The following is a 15,907-nucleotide window of genomic DNA, read 5'->3' as shown; positions in this document are numbered from 1 at the left end:
CTTATGTTAGTATCATATAGTATCTATTCTTCTTTGCTTCTTCCCTCAGGAAATGGCTATTTGGAGGCCAGAAATATTAAAGAAGTAGTTTTGTACATTCTTTGATGCTCATTTTCTATATATACTCTGGATTGGAAGCACAATTAACAGTCTTCTTCATGTAATCAGAAATAAGACACAAAGTGAAGGAATATAGCCCCTTAAGTCAAGGTAACATCCAAATATTAGGCTGTTGGCACACCACACAAATGATAGCATCATTAAGGAATCATTGGCTTTAGAAAAAGAAGAAACTGCTCATCTCTTTTTCATGCACATTTGAATAATTGTCTGATGTACTATAGGTTTTTCAAAGGGATTATAGACACTGGGCTCCATTTAAAGCAAATTCTGTACATAATTATTTAAGTGGGCAAGGAATTTAGAACACAGGGCATGCTACTGAATTTTAGTACACTTCTTTTTTGATAATTAAATAAAACCAGAAGCCATTCTGTGGACAGAAATTAAGAACAAGCTGTCTGACCATTTCAGGAAATTTTGACTCATTCAGAGAATTGACTTATAAGCCATAATGATTTTTCATCAAATAAGCTAGGTCATCTTGGTGAGTAGTGGTAGTAGGGGTACTGGGCATGATTTAAGTATAGTCAGGTGTTCTGACTATATCTAATAGTATAGGTATACTATACTATAATATAACTATTAGAATAAGAAAAGAGATACATTGAAGAATCCAAGAATCATGACAATATTAGAAGAACTGGACTCTGCTCCCAACTAATCAGAGTGATTCAGGACTAATTTATCTCTTATGTCTCAGTTTTCTCTCATTAAGAGAATGTAACTCATAGTTAAGATTTGTAGCAAATAAATGAATGTATTTATTTATTAAGTGTATAGCATGTGTCAAGCTGTGTACTAAATGATGGAGATATAAAGACAAGAATCAATCAACCTTAATTCTAATCAGGGATAAACCAGAGAATACAGAAGTGCTGTGCAAGCAGGGCCTTTATTCTCAGATTCCCTTTACTCCTTCCTCCTTTTTAGCAGTCTATCCTTAATTTGGTATTAAATAATAGATTTTTCCTAATCTCCCCTTCCTCTTTCTACCAAATCTCTCATTAACTCATCACAAGACATAAACAGATAAGGATACTATACATGTCCTTGAAACTTACCACACAATCCCTCACTTACCTGTGATAGAGAAAAAAGATCTGTCCCCAATCACACAAGTAACTTTGTGATTATTTGAAAACATGAGTACACCAAACTAAAGCCTTAGAAGAAGACTATATTTTTCTCCCAATGATGAGTCAGGAATGGGATTTCTAGGCTCTGATACTCAGGGACACTTTGTTCAGGGGCTTTTCATCTCTCTGATAATCACTGTTGACATATATAGGAAGCTGTGGACTCTGGGCACATTCTGATTTCTAGGAATAATCTTTTTACCTTTTCTCTTTATCCTTCTATCTATAAGGAATTAATTAATCTATTTCTTTAATTTTACTATTTCTATAAATCAGGCAATACAAAGAATTTTTTTTATTCTAGGAGCTTGGAACATACCAAAGTTTTGGGGAAAGTCAGAATAGAAAGCAAGTATATGAAGTGATGGAGAATCTAATGGAGAGCTTTCAAAATCTTCTTGTAATCAGGGAAGGAATTAATGCTTTGATCCTGGGAGAGTTGTTTCCATTGCAGTTTTAAAAGCAACCTCTCCCCCCCCTGCCCCACCCCCGAATTTGTGCTCAGCTCAGTTCAAGAAGCAACATCCCCTTAGATGGGATGATATTACCATTCATTGATTTGTCCACTGGGGTCCAGACTTTAATGAATCTCAGAAGACATGTTTCCTGGCCATATGCCACTGCTTATTCATTTGCTAAATGATAAGGAGTCTCAGAAGGTCTTAAGCATTCCTTTTGGATCTTTAAGTCTAGCCCACCTCCAATTATGTTATTTTTGAGCTGAGAAGTTTTTATGGAGCTAAGAGACTATTTCTTTATTTACCTTAAACTACCATCTGTTTCTCAGAATGTCACTAATTTATATCTTAACTTTTCCTATCTCTCTTTTTATTTTTGTTTATCTTTCAGATACATATGTTTGCATTTACTTTTGTGCTTCGTGTGATTGTGTGTATGTATTCATGTTAGCAATTTTCTGCTATTTAGTGATTAAAAATTAAGAGTCTTTTGCTACAGGGACAAATGTTAGAATAATTTATTGACCAGTTAATTTGTCTCTTTGTCAGGGACAAAGAGTAATACCCTACCATTCCATGTTATTGCAAGGTAGTATTGTATTGTGCATAGACTTTTAGCCTGGAATCCATGAAGTCTGGGATCTCAGAAATCCTACATATTTTAAGTCAAACATTGTAAAACATTATACTGAGAAGGGACGCAAAAGCTTTAGTAGGGTCCCAAAGAGGAGACTTCCAATATGACACACAAAAGGTTAAGAATCCCTGATATAGTGAATAGACCACTAAGAGAAACAAACTGAGATTGAGCATAGTTTTTTTTTAACACTTAATAGCTATCTGATATTGGGTAAATCACTTAGCATCAAGGATCCTCAGCTTTTTCACCTGCAAAATAGGGTACTTATATTAACAATATTACAAGGATGTTGTGAGAAAAATACTTTGTAAATCTTAAAAGTAGTGATACTGTGTCAAAAATTCATCTTACTGCAATCAGATCTATGGCAGCTCATAGCCAGCATGGACATCTTTCAGATCTTCCAGGTATATGTGTCATGCAGGTGGTAATGGTCCCTGGTTCTGGTGAAGACACCTGGTGTGGTAGCAGCTTTTTAGGGGAGAGTGTACCTATGGTCCCCCAAAGAAGAGTCTAACCTTGAAATAAGAATGGGGCAGAAGAGATAGAAGCATAGATACTTCATGGAGGCAGGAGATATAGAGAGGATATCTTGTATCCTAGGAAGGAAAGCTCAAGAAACCTAGTATGGGATCCAATTTTCATAACACATTGCATGGCACCAAATGTAATAAAGATTAGTTTTTGTTTTTCTTTGTGGGGAGAAAAAGGAGATACATTTTGTGCACTGCATTTTTAGTCAGATTTTTTTCAATATATTGATCAATTGTTTGGATTTTTTTTCCTCTTTCAGATTTTATCTTTAAAAATTCCATTTATAATATAGAAATACTCCTCAGGAGGGGAAAGGAGAAATTATGATAGTCTAAAAAAACATCAATAAAAACTTATTTTACTAAAAAAATTAGTACTGATCCAATGTAGAGAATTATTTTTTATCACTTTTGCACAATACTTAAAACCTTATGTCTGGATTTTGTGATAGAACCCTATTGTCTGGGAGAAAAATTCAGAGCCCGACTGTATAGATATCTGAAAAACTGTTGTGAATAGAGCAGTTTTCTTCTTGTTCCTTTAAAAGAACTGAAAACTACTCTACAAGCACTGATCCTTAAGTAAGAGTGGGAGAATTAGCAGTGGGATGAATTTCCTCAGCACCAGGACTTTTTTGAACAGGCAAAACAAGTAGAAATGGAAGCAGGAAAAGCATCAGGAATTATTGGTTGAAATAAAAACAGTGTGCATTTTGAGCAAACAAGAAAATGGAGTGGAGACTAAAACAGGAAACTAGAAAGTGGAGAGTTGAATGTTGACCCATTATGGGCATCTGAGACACAGAAACATGCACAGCTACTACAGGAGGCACATGAGGCACTGTGGCCTCCAGATATAGCAGCACGTAGGTCAGAATATTGAACAATGACACTGTTACCACTTTCTTTTTTTTTTATAAAATGTTTTTATTTAAAACTTAAATACAAAATAGAAAAATATAGAAAAAAATTGTCATATTCATAGCAGAACATAAGAGAGGATTCAAAATATGTAACAATAAATTTCCAGGTCAAGAAACAATACATAAGAATAGAACACATGGTATTCAAAACTGTCCATATTTTCTTTACTTCATGTAGGTTTTCTTTTCTTCTCTTATAATGTTCTTTTTGCTTTATTCTTTCCCCCTTTTCCTAATCTCACCCCCAAGACTACAGTTAATCATATATATATATATATATATATATATATATATATATATATATATATATATATATATATATGTATACATATACATATATATACCTGTACATAGATTCCTATGATCATCTGCATATGTACACATTTCTCTTTTGGTTGAATCTTCTTCAACTTTAACTTTGTCTTAGACCAATGGTTTACTAACCCTACTTTTTTTTTCTCTAATAAGCTCTACTCCTCATCATTATTATCATGTTTGTGTATATCACTTCCTATCTCTGATAACTCTTCTACTTTACTTCTCTACCTGCTAATTTGCCTTACTATTACTTAATTTCCTCACCCCCATTCCCATCAATATCTCTCTCTTATCCTCTCCCTCCTCTTTATCCCATTCCCATTAATCTACATACTTTATTCTAATCCCAACCTTTCTATACTTCACCTTATTTTATTCCCTTGCCCTTTTATTTGTTTAAAAATTTTGGAGAGTTTTATATTCTTCTAAATATCTATGTAGTATTCCCTCTAACCCATTCCTGGCATGAGTAACATTTCAAAACTACCAGCCCTTTTTCTCCATCTAATTCCTCTGTGCCAGTTTTTTCTCTTGCACCTCTTTCATATAATATAATTGCTATTTTTTACCTTTTCCTACATGGTTTTGCTTTTTAGAAATACATATTCAACTCTACCACTCTTTCTTTTGAACTACTCAATTATTAAATTGATAATCTTAGGTATATGATTTACATTTCCATGTATAGAACACAAATATTTTGTCCTTATTTGGGTTCCTTGAAATAATTTTTTGATGTTTATCTGCTATTTCTTTTGGCTCTTACATGTCAAATTTTTTAAATTAATTTCAAAGTTTTTTTGTGGAGTTTTTTTGTGTGTTTGTTTTACCATAGAATTTTGAAAGTCTGGCAATTCACTGAATATCCAATTTTTAAAAAATCAGGATTATACTTAATTTTGCTTGATATTATATTTTCAGTTACAACTCTGGTTCTTTTGATCTTCTATAGGTAATGTTCCAGGCCTTGTGGTTTTTTAAGTTAGCTGCCTGTAGGTATTGTATAATTCTAATTATGGCTCCATCTTATTTGAATTGTTGTTGTTCTTGTTAGTCAAATTTTCTCTTTTATCTGGATATTTTGAAATTTATCAGTGATATTCCTCTAGGTTTTCTTAATAGGATATCTTTCACGTGGTGATGAAACATTTTTTTCTATTTTTCTCTCTTGTTCAACACTTCTATCAAGACACTCTTTCAGTCATAACTTTCAGAGAGTTCAATTATTATTATATTTTCCTTTCTTGATCTGTCTCCAGATGTGTTGTTTTTCTTCTACGACGTTTCACATGCTACTCTATTTTTTTTTTATTCTTTATGTTTTGCTTTATTATTTCTTGGTCTCTTATCTGATTTCCTCTTACCCAATTCAAATTTTCAGAGTCATTTTCTTCCTCAAGACTCTGGATCTTTTTTTTTTCCCTAGTGGGAAAACTAGTGGGTTAACTTTCTTTTCATAATCTTATTTTTCTTAGATTGGTCTTAATTTTCTTTTAGTTTTTCCTCAATCTCATTTGATTTTTAAAGTTTTTTGTGAGTTTTTCTATGAATTCTTTTTGAACAAATAGCCATGTAACTTTACTCTTTGGCAGTGTTTCTGCCCCACTGCTTCTGCATTTTGTCAGTGGGTACTGGTTCCTTTTTGCCCAAAGCTGCTTCTTTGTCTCTGGAATTACTTATTAGCAGAAGTTCCCTCAATCTTTAATCCATACTGCTTGGATGTGATAGATACTGTGATTGGGACTGAGGTTACCACACAACCCAGCTTATCTCAAGTCTCCTACTTGTGTTTTTCTTTTCTTCTTCTTCTTTTTTTTAATTGAAGTAGCTTAGAGGTATTTACACTCTTAGGAATCAAACCTCAATCCTTATATCTTTCTTCACATATTCTTTGTCCAAGGAAGACCATAGTTATGCCCCAATCTGGTCTTCTTTTCATTTTAAACTTTTCTATGTTTGTCCTGAGGTACAGTTTTTTTTTTTTTTTGTTTTTTTAAATCTAGAGAGCTTAGAATTTTGACCTACTCTGCCATCTTCCTGGAATCCTCTCTATAATCACTTTCAACAAATAGAATTGGGCTAGTGGTTACTAATTTTCTATTTTGGAGATTATATTCCAGATTTTTTCCTTCCCCCCTCCTTACTCAGTCAAGTAAGATGAAAACTGTTTCTAAAGCTTGTTCTTTTGTGTAAGGCAATAACTCTTCTGAATTTAAAAAAAATAACTTAAATTTTTCCTTATAAAAGAAATCCAAAGCTTTTTTTCTGTATATTGCATTTTTTGGAAACCCATAGGGTATAAGTATAGGAAAGAGAGAAACAAAAAGAAGTGCTTAGATATTGATTATGCAGGGATACAGAAAGTACTGGGGTTTGAATACTGATTCAGAAACATTAGGTTTTCATTTAGCTGAGGCTGAGAAAAATTGCAAAAGAAAATCTTATCTTTCTTTATTAGTGTATTAATAAGCTTTCCTAAAACCGAAAATAAATAATTACAAAGCATTTAGCATGGTGCCTGGCACATAATAGGTATTATATAATTATTAGTTATTATTATGTCTTCCTTTACCATAAGCTTAAAAAAACAAATCAGCAGTTCTAGTTTGGTGTATGTCAAGACTGGTTAATTGAAACATGGACTCATCTGTCCTTTCCACACATCTATCACATAGAAACAGCAGATCTCCACAAGTATATGGTTCAGGAGAGTGACTAGAGAATAGGAATTATTCTATTAGTGGAGAAAAAATATGACTGGACATGGCTAGGAGCACCTACATTTTAAAGATGGGGGTGAATACTTTTTCCCTTTTTTGATATCCTCTTCCATCTCAAATTACTCTCCAGATTAGGCATATTCAAGCTGTAACCTGATGGAGTCAATGTCTGCCACTTTATAGAGAAAATAGTGGGGGAAATCTGGGTGAGGTATAACACTCTTCAGTCCAGAGGAAATCTGCTAACAATATCTGGTTTGGCTCCCCATTTTCCCATTCTCCCATCAGATTGTTTCTCAACTGATTGATCATATAATTCCTTTCTCCCATAGATTGTTTCTTGGCTGATTGATCATGTCTGAGTACTAAACTTCTAAAGACTCTCTGGGTGTAACATTAGCTGTCATCATGCCCCAAATGCTTTTTTGCCTGGGGCCCTGGAGCTGGGCCTTGCTTTCCATTTCCCTGAGTCAATCTACATTCTGATGCCTAATGAAAGCTTCTGTTGCATTTTGGACATGGGGTTTTGGGTCTTGTTCTCACACACTGTCTTCTCTGCCAACAATGAGGTTTCAGCTATACTACTTTACCACATTGAAAGCACTGACGAGTTCCTCTAGAAGTCCCTTGCCAAAAGAGGCTCTGTCTTCCCATGTTTAGATCTTGAAAAGTCTCCATCATAGCTTGGGTATAAAAGGTATTTATGCCCACTGTGGCACAGCATCTTATGATCTCCTCCAAAGGAGCATCCTTGTGTAGTCCTAGTATAATTTTTCTACAAACCTCATTAGCACTTTCTTTAGCAAGTTGTCTTATCATAATTTCTGTTGCTATATTTTCACCAATAGTCCATATGATAGCTGTCTGCAGATGTCCCATGAAATCAGCAAAGGATTCATTTGGACCTTGTGTTATTTTTGTGAAGGCTTCCCCTGTATCATGTCTTCCTGGGATGGTGCCCCATGCTTTGGTAGAAGCAGCAGTAGCAATTTGCTCATATGCTGCTATAAGATAATTAATCTGTGCTAAAGTGTCTGCATAAGAACCTAAATCTGCTAGTTGATCAGACCTGGAAGGAGATCACTGGACTCAAATATATTAGAGTGCATGTCTTCTTGGCTATCTAAGGGTCCCAGATATATGGGAACAAGTGGGAGAGCAACTATATAATTATATAGGAACATTATGAAGTTGTGGTTTCTGATTCAATTCCTGAAGAAACATTCTTTATATGCAATATAATACAAATGTCTTTAAAGAATCCAAAAGTTCTAAAAAAAGAAAAAGTTTTAAGGAGAACAGCCAGACAAGGAAGTGTGAGGAGAAAGGGGGGGAAATGGTACTGGCAAAGCAGCTGAAAAGCATGGAGAACTGGATCTTAAATACCATAACAATAAGCTTAAAGAATGTGGTGCTTCTCACTTTCACAGCTCAGTTACACCTGATCAGGCACCATTAGGGCATACCCCTTCTCCTGACCCTTCTCCCTCAATTTCACCCTCATGCATGGAGGGAGAAGGAGGGGGAAGGGCAGTGACACCATTAGCACCACCCATCAGCAGTTTTGTCCACCCCCTATGACATGATTACAAATTAATTAAAGCTAAAGAGTAAGGGCAAGATACATCTGATTTAAAAATAGAAGTACACCTTGTGATTGAAGAGTTTGACTCTTCAGGTCAAGAAAAAAGAAAATGCACTCTTTATCTAGAATAATAAATCTAGAAATTATCAAAGATCTGAAAAAGGCTTGCACTCTTTATGGATGTACATCATCTTATGTTAAGATGCTATTAGAGAATTTGGCTTTTAAAAATTTAACCCCTAATGATTGGAAATCTATGATAAGAACATGTTTAGAACCTGGACAAAACTTGTGACTTTTGGAGTATAGTGAACTCTGTAGAATACAAACCCAACTAAATAGGCAATCTGGAGTTAATACTAGTCACTTCTGACAGTCTGCCAATCTCAACCATCTTCCCCCCCTCCCCTTGCAGTCTGTCAGTCTGACTTCTATCTGACTGACTTCTGTCTGATTTCTGTCTGACTGACTTCTGACTAACTTTCTGTGCCCAATTCTTATATACCCTATTACAATTACATCATTACAGCATATTGAATATGTGTGAATGAGAGAATTATTATATCACCATGCTAATTACTAAGTATATGTAAACTAGATAACCATTGTCTTATTAATTCCACTGAGTTAATACCTTGTTGTAAGTATCCTTGTTTCGAGTATAATAGGTGATCATGCTCTCCTTGACTTCTGAGGAAAGGTGAGAACATCAAAGGGAAAATGGGGAGCCAAACCAGATATTGTTAGCAGGTTTCTTCTGGGCTGAAGGGTTTTATACCCAGAGTTCCCCCACTATCTGCAACCCTCTACAAGTCAATTAGATATACAAATACAGGGTTTTTTTTTTGTCCAGATAATTAAACTACTTTTTCTAGTTCCCTTATATTTGGACCTTGGCTTAATAGCAGCAGTCTAAGACAAAGGCCAGATCATAATCAATGATTTTTCATAAGGGTTAGAGGACAGATGACTTTGGAAAATGGGTGGTGAGTATTATTTTTAAGGTACTTTTGTACTATGTACCCTGACTTGTCACTTCAAGGAAATCATTATTTTAAATCATTATTTTTTACTTCTACAAATTATGTCCTGTATCTGTATGCTTATCTCAGAGAGAGAATTCACAATGGAAAATGAAATTCAGAAAACAAATTTGAGCAAATAGAAACATGGATCTAGGGACAAATAACCAGGTTTAATACAAGGGATCAGTTACATAATTATAATTGTAAATGTTTACATTTATTCTGTTATTATCCCTTGATAGCTTATTGTTGCATGGAAGTAATCCCAACTGTTAGAACAAGGCACAAGTTCTGTCAGATCTTTTTAGAAAATAAAGGTATTGAGCAAGGCCTTTTTGTTTTTCTGCAGACTTGCTATCTGAAGATCAAAATAAATTAAGAGAATCTTCACATCAGGTTGGTTGCAAGGCAATGGATTTTTCAATTATGACAATTTTAAAAGATCTTTTATTAAGTTAAAGATGTGTTTAAATTTGCATAGTGGAAGGAACTATACAACAAGGACACATAAATGAAATTACAAATTCTAAAAGGACTAACGTATTTAATGAAAGTATTATCACTCCCATTTCAAAGAAGAGGGAAATGAAGCTAAAAATATTGTAATACTAATGTGCTATAAAAAATGGTGAAATCAATGATCTTAGACAAACATGAAAAACATGAATGAAATGATAAAAAGAAAAATAATCAGAAAAAATTGAATATTGCATATAGTAACAACTATATTGTTCTAAGAATAAATTTTAAGTGAATGTCATGTTTAATGATTATATAAGTATAATTTAATATAGGAATTATATAATCAAATTTATTACAAAGAACATATAAGAAAGATGCTACCTGTGTCCAGAGAAAAAACTGATGAATATAAGTATGTTTAGACTGATTTTACATATATATATATATATATATTTTTTATATACACATAGATTTATACATATATATACATACACACACTTTCATACATACAGACATCTATGTGAAGGAAAGAAAAAAAGTGGAAAGAAAGAAACTTACATGATAATTATATATTTAAATATAATAGTAATTTGCATTTTTGAATGCAATAATTTTTTATTGTACTGTTATTGAAATGTGTATCTTATCCACCAAATTAAAAATAAATTAAATAAATATTACCAAAAAAGAGAAAAACTATCCCCCAAAAGTCAGTTGGCCCAAGTCAGAAAAGTAGTAAATTATAGAGCTAAAATAATAACAAAATTTATCTGAAAGAACAAAAGTTCATGAATATCAAGGGAATTAATGAACAAAAATACAAGTACAAAATCTAAAACTATTATAAAGTAGTGGTCATTAAAAATATATGTTGCTAGCTAAGAAATAGAATGGTGGATCAATGGAATAGGTTATATGCACATGACACAATAGTCAAAAAGTATAATAATCTAGTATTTGATAAACTCCAAAACTCCAGCTTCAGGATAAAAACTCACTATTTCACAAAAATTGCTGGGAAAAGTAGAAAATAATGTCAGAAACTTGGCATACTCCTACATCTCAAACTCCATACCAAAACAAACTCAAAATGGCTACATGATTTGGGCATAAAGGGAGATACCATAAGCAAATTAGGGGAGGAAAAAAAGCTTATCTATCAGATCTTTGGAGAAGAGAGCAATTTATGACCAAAGAAGAAGTAGAGAATTATGAAATGTAAAATAGACAACTTTGATTACATTAATTAAAAAGCTTTTGCACAAACAAAACCAACACAAACAAGATTAAAAGGGAAGTACAAACAACAATTTTTGGGGGGGATGAGAAAAAAAAATATAGCCAGTGTTTCTGATAAAAATCTTATTCTGAGAGGTATAAAAGAGTGTCAAATTTAGAAGAATACAAGTCATTCCCCAATTGATAAATGGTGAAAGGATATGAATAGACAATATTCAGATGAAGAAATTAAAGTCATCTATAATATGAAAAAATGCTCAAAATCACTATTGATTGAGAAATGTAAATTAAAACAATTCTGAAGTACCACTTCATGCATCTCAGATTAGCTAAGATGACAGAAAAAGATAATGATAAATGTTGGAGGGGATGTGGGGAAAACTGGGACACTGATACATTGTTGGTGGAGTTGTGAAATGATTCAACCTTCTGGAGAGCAATTTGGAACTATGCCCAAAGGGCAATAAAACTGCATATCCTTTGATCCAGCAGTGCCATTACTAGGTCTGTATCCTAGGGAAATAATAAAAAAGGGAAAAGGACTCACATGTGTAAAAATGTTTGTAGTGGCTCTTTTTGTGGAGGCAACGAATTGGAAAATGAATAGATGCTCATCAATTGGGGAATGGCTCAATAAGTGATGATATATGAAAGCAACGGAATATTATTGTTCTATAAAAATGACGAATAAGCTAATTTTAGAAAGGCCTGGAATGAATTACAACAACTTTTGCTGAGCAAAAAAGTAGTACCATTAATACATTATACACAGTAACAGCAAGATTATGCAATGATCATCTATGACAGACTAATTTCTTCTGGGTGGTTCAGTGATCCACTTTGAATAAAAAACGCCATGTGCATCCAGAGAGAGAACTATAGAGATTGGATATAAACCAACACTTACTATGTTCACTTTTTTCTTTTCTTTTTTTTTTTTTATAATAGTTTTTATTTACCAGATATAAACATGGGTAATTTTACAACATTGACAATTACCAAACCTTTTGTTCTAATTTTTCTCCTCCCCCCCAGATGTCAGGTTGACCAATACATGTTAAATATGTTTAAGTATTAATTAAATACAATATATGTATACATGTCTAAACAGTTGTTTTGCTGTACAAAAAGAATTGGACTTTGAAATAGTGTACAATTAGCTTGTGAAGGAAATCCAAAATGCAGGCAGACAAAAATAGAGGAATTGGGAATTCTATGTAGTGGTTCATAGTCATCTCCCAGAGTTCTTTTGCTGGATGTAGCTGGTTCAGTTCATTACTGCTCTATTGGAACTGATTTGGTTCATCTCATTGTTGAAAATGTTCACATCCATCAGAATTGATCTTCATTGTTGTTGAAGTATACAATGATCTCCTGGTCCTGCTCATTTCACTCAGCATCACTTCATGTAAGTCTCTCCAGGCCTTTCTGAAATCATCCTGTTGGTCATTTCTTACAGAACAATAATATTCCATAATATTCATATACCACAATTTATTCAGCCATTCTCCAATTGATGGGCATCCACTCAGTTTCCAGTTTCTGGCCACTACAAAGAGGGCTGCCACAAACATTCTTGCACATACAGGTCCCTTTCCCTTCTTTAAAATCTCTTTGGGATACAAACCCAGTAGTAACATTGCTGGGTTAAAGTTTGATAACTTTTTGAGCATAGTTCCAAATTGCTCTCCAGAATGGCTGGATATATTCACAATTCCACCAACAATGTATCAGTGTCCCTGTTTTCCCACATCCTTTCTAACATTCTGCATTATCTTTCCCTGTCATTCTAGCCAATCTGACAGGTGTGCAGTGGTATTTGCTCACTTTTTTCTTCTTTTAATGTGTTTTTTTAATGAATGTATATGTATAACCAGGGAAAAAAGCTGATTGTAGATTTAAAAAGATAATAAATTTCAGATCTTGGAATTCAGATCTTTTCAATGCAACTTGGGTGTTTTTACTAATATATTATGTACACACTCTTCCCAACCAAGTTGGATAGATACTAAAGCTCAAAGAATCATAGATTTCGAATTGAAAAGAATGATAGAAGTCTTCTGATATTTCCCATTTTACAGATGAGTAAATTCAGGTTCAGAAAGTTTAATAGGCTTATCATAAGTCATACAGGTACTATTAGAGGAATGGAATAATACCTCTGATATGAAGGTCTGCTGAGCTCTTTTGAGAGCTGCTCACCTACATTTGGTGGTGTCTACCTCACTCTCAATTCTCACCTCTTGCTCAAAGAAATTGTAACTTAGTGACCACACCCTGGCAAACCATCTCAGCAGACAGGCTACAGATACATAAATTCCTTTTAAAAAGCTTCATGTCACTCACTTGGCTATTCATACATTTGCTACTAGTGACTCTAGTTATTATATGGCTGAAAAAAATTGTTCAAGTTGAATGAGGAAATGGTAAGAGGCTGAACACATATGAAGATTATCATCTTTTGGTGACTGATAAAGTGAATTAGGAGACATCAGTGGAGAAAAGTATACTGTCTAGGAGTTGGGGGACAGTAGCGATAAAGAAGTCATAAGAAAGCTCTGACATAGGATAAATAGATAATAACTAGAGTGAAATCTTCCATGAAGCCATGCAAAAATTTTTTTGGGCCATTATGAATATGAATGAAATATCACAGAAAATTAGATTTAACATATTGTTATTATAGAAAGTGACAGGTGAGATATGATAAATCTTGATTACAGCAAAGAGAAACCATACTCAAGAGCCACATTCAATTGGATACAGACTTCATGATTTTGAAGATAGGTTAGTAGATTGGGATTTAACCTACCAAAATCAAAAAATGAATGAAAGTAACACTTAAATTAAGGTACCAATTAAATGCTATGGCAAAATGTCAGGAGCATACATAATTGAATGAGAAGCAATAATAACAAAATTCTCTATAAGAACAGTCTTCTTTGTTTCCCAAGTATTAAAATCTCTGTCCTGAGGAGCCTTTCCTTGTAATCTTCTTCAGGGCTCCTAGCACATCTTTGTTCCTTAGGCTGTAGATTAGAGGATTGAGGGCTGGAGTGACAATGGTGTAGAACACAGAGAGAATATTGTCTTGCTCAGGGTTGTGGTAGGCACTGGGAAGAACATACATGAACATGGCAGCTCCATAGTACATCCCAACCACTGTCATGTGGGATGAACAGGTAAGCAAAGCTTTCTCTCTCCCTTGTGTTGAGGGCATATGAAACACAGCATTCAAGACTAAGGTATAAGATGTAAGAATGGCAGAGAGAGGAATCAGGAGGAAAGTCACCCCAGTTGTGTATAGAATGAACATGTACTGTGAAGTTTCAGCACATGCCAGCTTTAGCAATGGAGGTATCTCACAGAGCAGATGGTGAATCTCTCGAGCTCTACAGAAAGGGAAGTGCATGGTGTAGATAGTGTGCACAAGGGCACTCAGAGATGCCAGGAGCCAAGATATAACCACCATAGACCAGCAAACCTTTGGTCTCATAATTACCATATAGTTCAAGGGGTGTCGAATGGCCACATAGCGGTCATATGCCATGAAAGCCAACAGAATATCTTCTGCACCACCAAGTGTTAATGCCAGAAACATCTGCAGCCCACAGTTTGTAAAAGAGATGGTGTTTTGTCCACACAGGTAATCTATAACTGTTTTGGGGGCAACAACTGATGTGAATAGCAGATCCATGAGTGAGAGCTGACTGAGCAAGAAGTACATGGGTACATGGAGGCGATTGTCCATAACTATCAGCATCAGCAGGAGACCGTTGCTAGCCATTGCCACCAAATAGAGGAATATGATTATGAAACAAACCAGCTCAGGGAAGCTACTATCCTGGAGAATTCCAATGAGGAAGAAACTGTCTATCAAGGTGATATTCCAGAATTCCATTCCACAGATTCCTCAATTTCTTGTAACCAGAGGTTCAATGATGTATATCCCCAATGATTCAGAATTATTCTAAATCATGAAGCCATGCAAAAGTTCTTCTAGGCCATTTTGAAGATGGAAGAAATATCACAGAAAATGTGGGTTAAATTATTGTTATTACATTTAATGAGAAGTAAGATGTAATAAATCTTGATTACAGCAGTAGAGAAACCGTACTCAAGAGCTGCATCAATTAAGTACAGAGTTCCATGGTCTTGATGACAGGTTAGTAGATTGGGAGTTAAACAAGCACAAAAAATGAATGAAAGTAACATCTAAATTGATATACAAATTAAATGCTATGGCAGTGTCAAAAGTATACTTAATTGAATTAGAAGCAATAACAAAATTGTCTATAAGAATAAAGTCTTCTTTATGTTTTTCAGGTGTTAAAATCTCTGTACTAGAATGCATTGAAAGTTTCTTAAAATCTTAAAAAACTTGAGAAGTTCCCTATTGTACTTAGACACCTATCTCAGAGACAATATTGAGACAGTCTTCTTACTATTCTGTTTCCCAGATAATGGAACTCCATATGTTTACAAATATGTTGATCTGATAACTGACAGTTTTTAAGAGAATTTGACAGATGGGGAATTTTTAAAAGGAGGCTTTTCTGAGGGTAGCTCTGAGAAAAGTTTTTGATACATTTTTCAAAACCCTGACTTTAAATAAGACAGGAAAGCAGGAGTCAATTGTTTGTTTCTTTCTTTCTCTTTTAAAATTTTCTATGACTTATATTTCCTTGTTATTTAACAATGCATGACCTCATTTGTTCATTCTTAAAAACAAAAATCTTACTAAA

General features: G+C 34.1%; 1 protein-coding gene across 1 annotated transcript; it reads right to left on the bottom strand.

Annotated features, from left to right (window-relative positions):
- Positions 1–14,118: 14,118 nt before the first annotated feature.
- On the bottom strand, positions 14,119–15,063 carry LOC141552719 (olfactory receptor 2AG1-like). The gene has a single exon (XM_074284743.1). The coding sequence runs from the start codon at positions 15,061–15,063 to the stop codon at positions 14,119–14,121; it is 945 nt and encodes a 314-aa protein (XP_074140844.1).
- Between the last annotated feature and the right edge of the window lie 844 nt (positions 15,064–15,907).

This window comes from Sminthopsis crassicaudata, chromosome 2, assembly GCF_048593235.1.
Source record: "Sminthopsis crassicaudata isolate SCR6 chromosome 2, ASM4859323v1, whole genome shotgun sequence".
In the NCBI taxonomy this organism is placed as follows: Eukaryota; Metazoa; Chordata; class Mammalia; order Dasyuromorphia; family Dasyuridae; genus Sminthopsis; species Sminthopsis crassicaudata.
The sequence above is the reverse complement of the archived record's forward strand: the minus strand, read 5'-3'. Positions and strand labels throughout refer to the sequence as shown.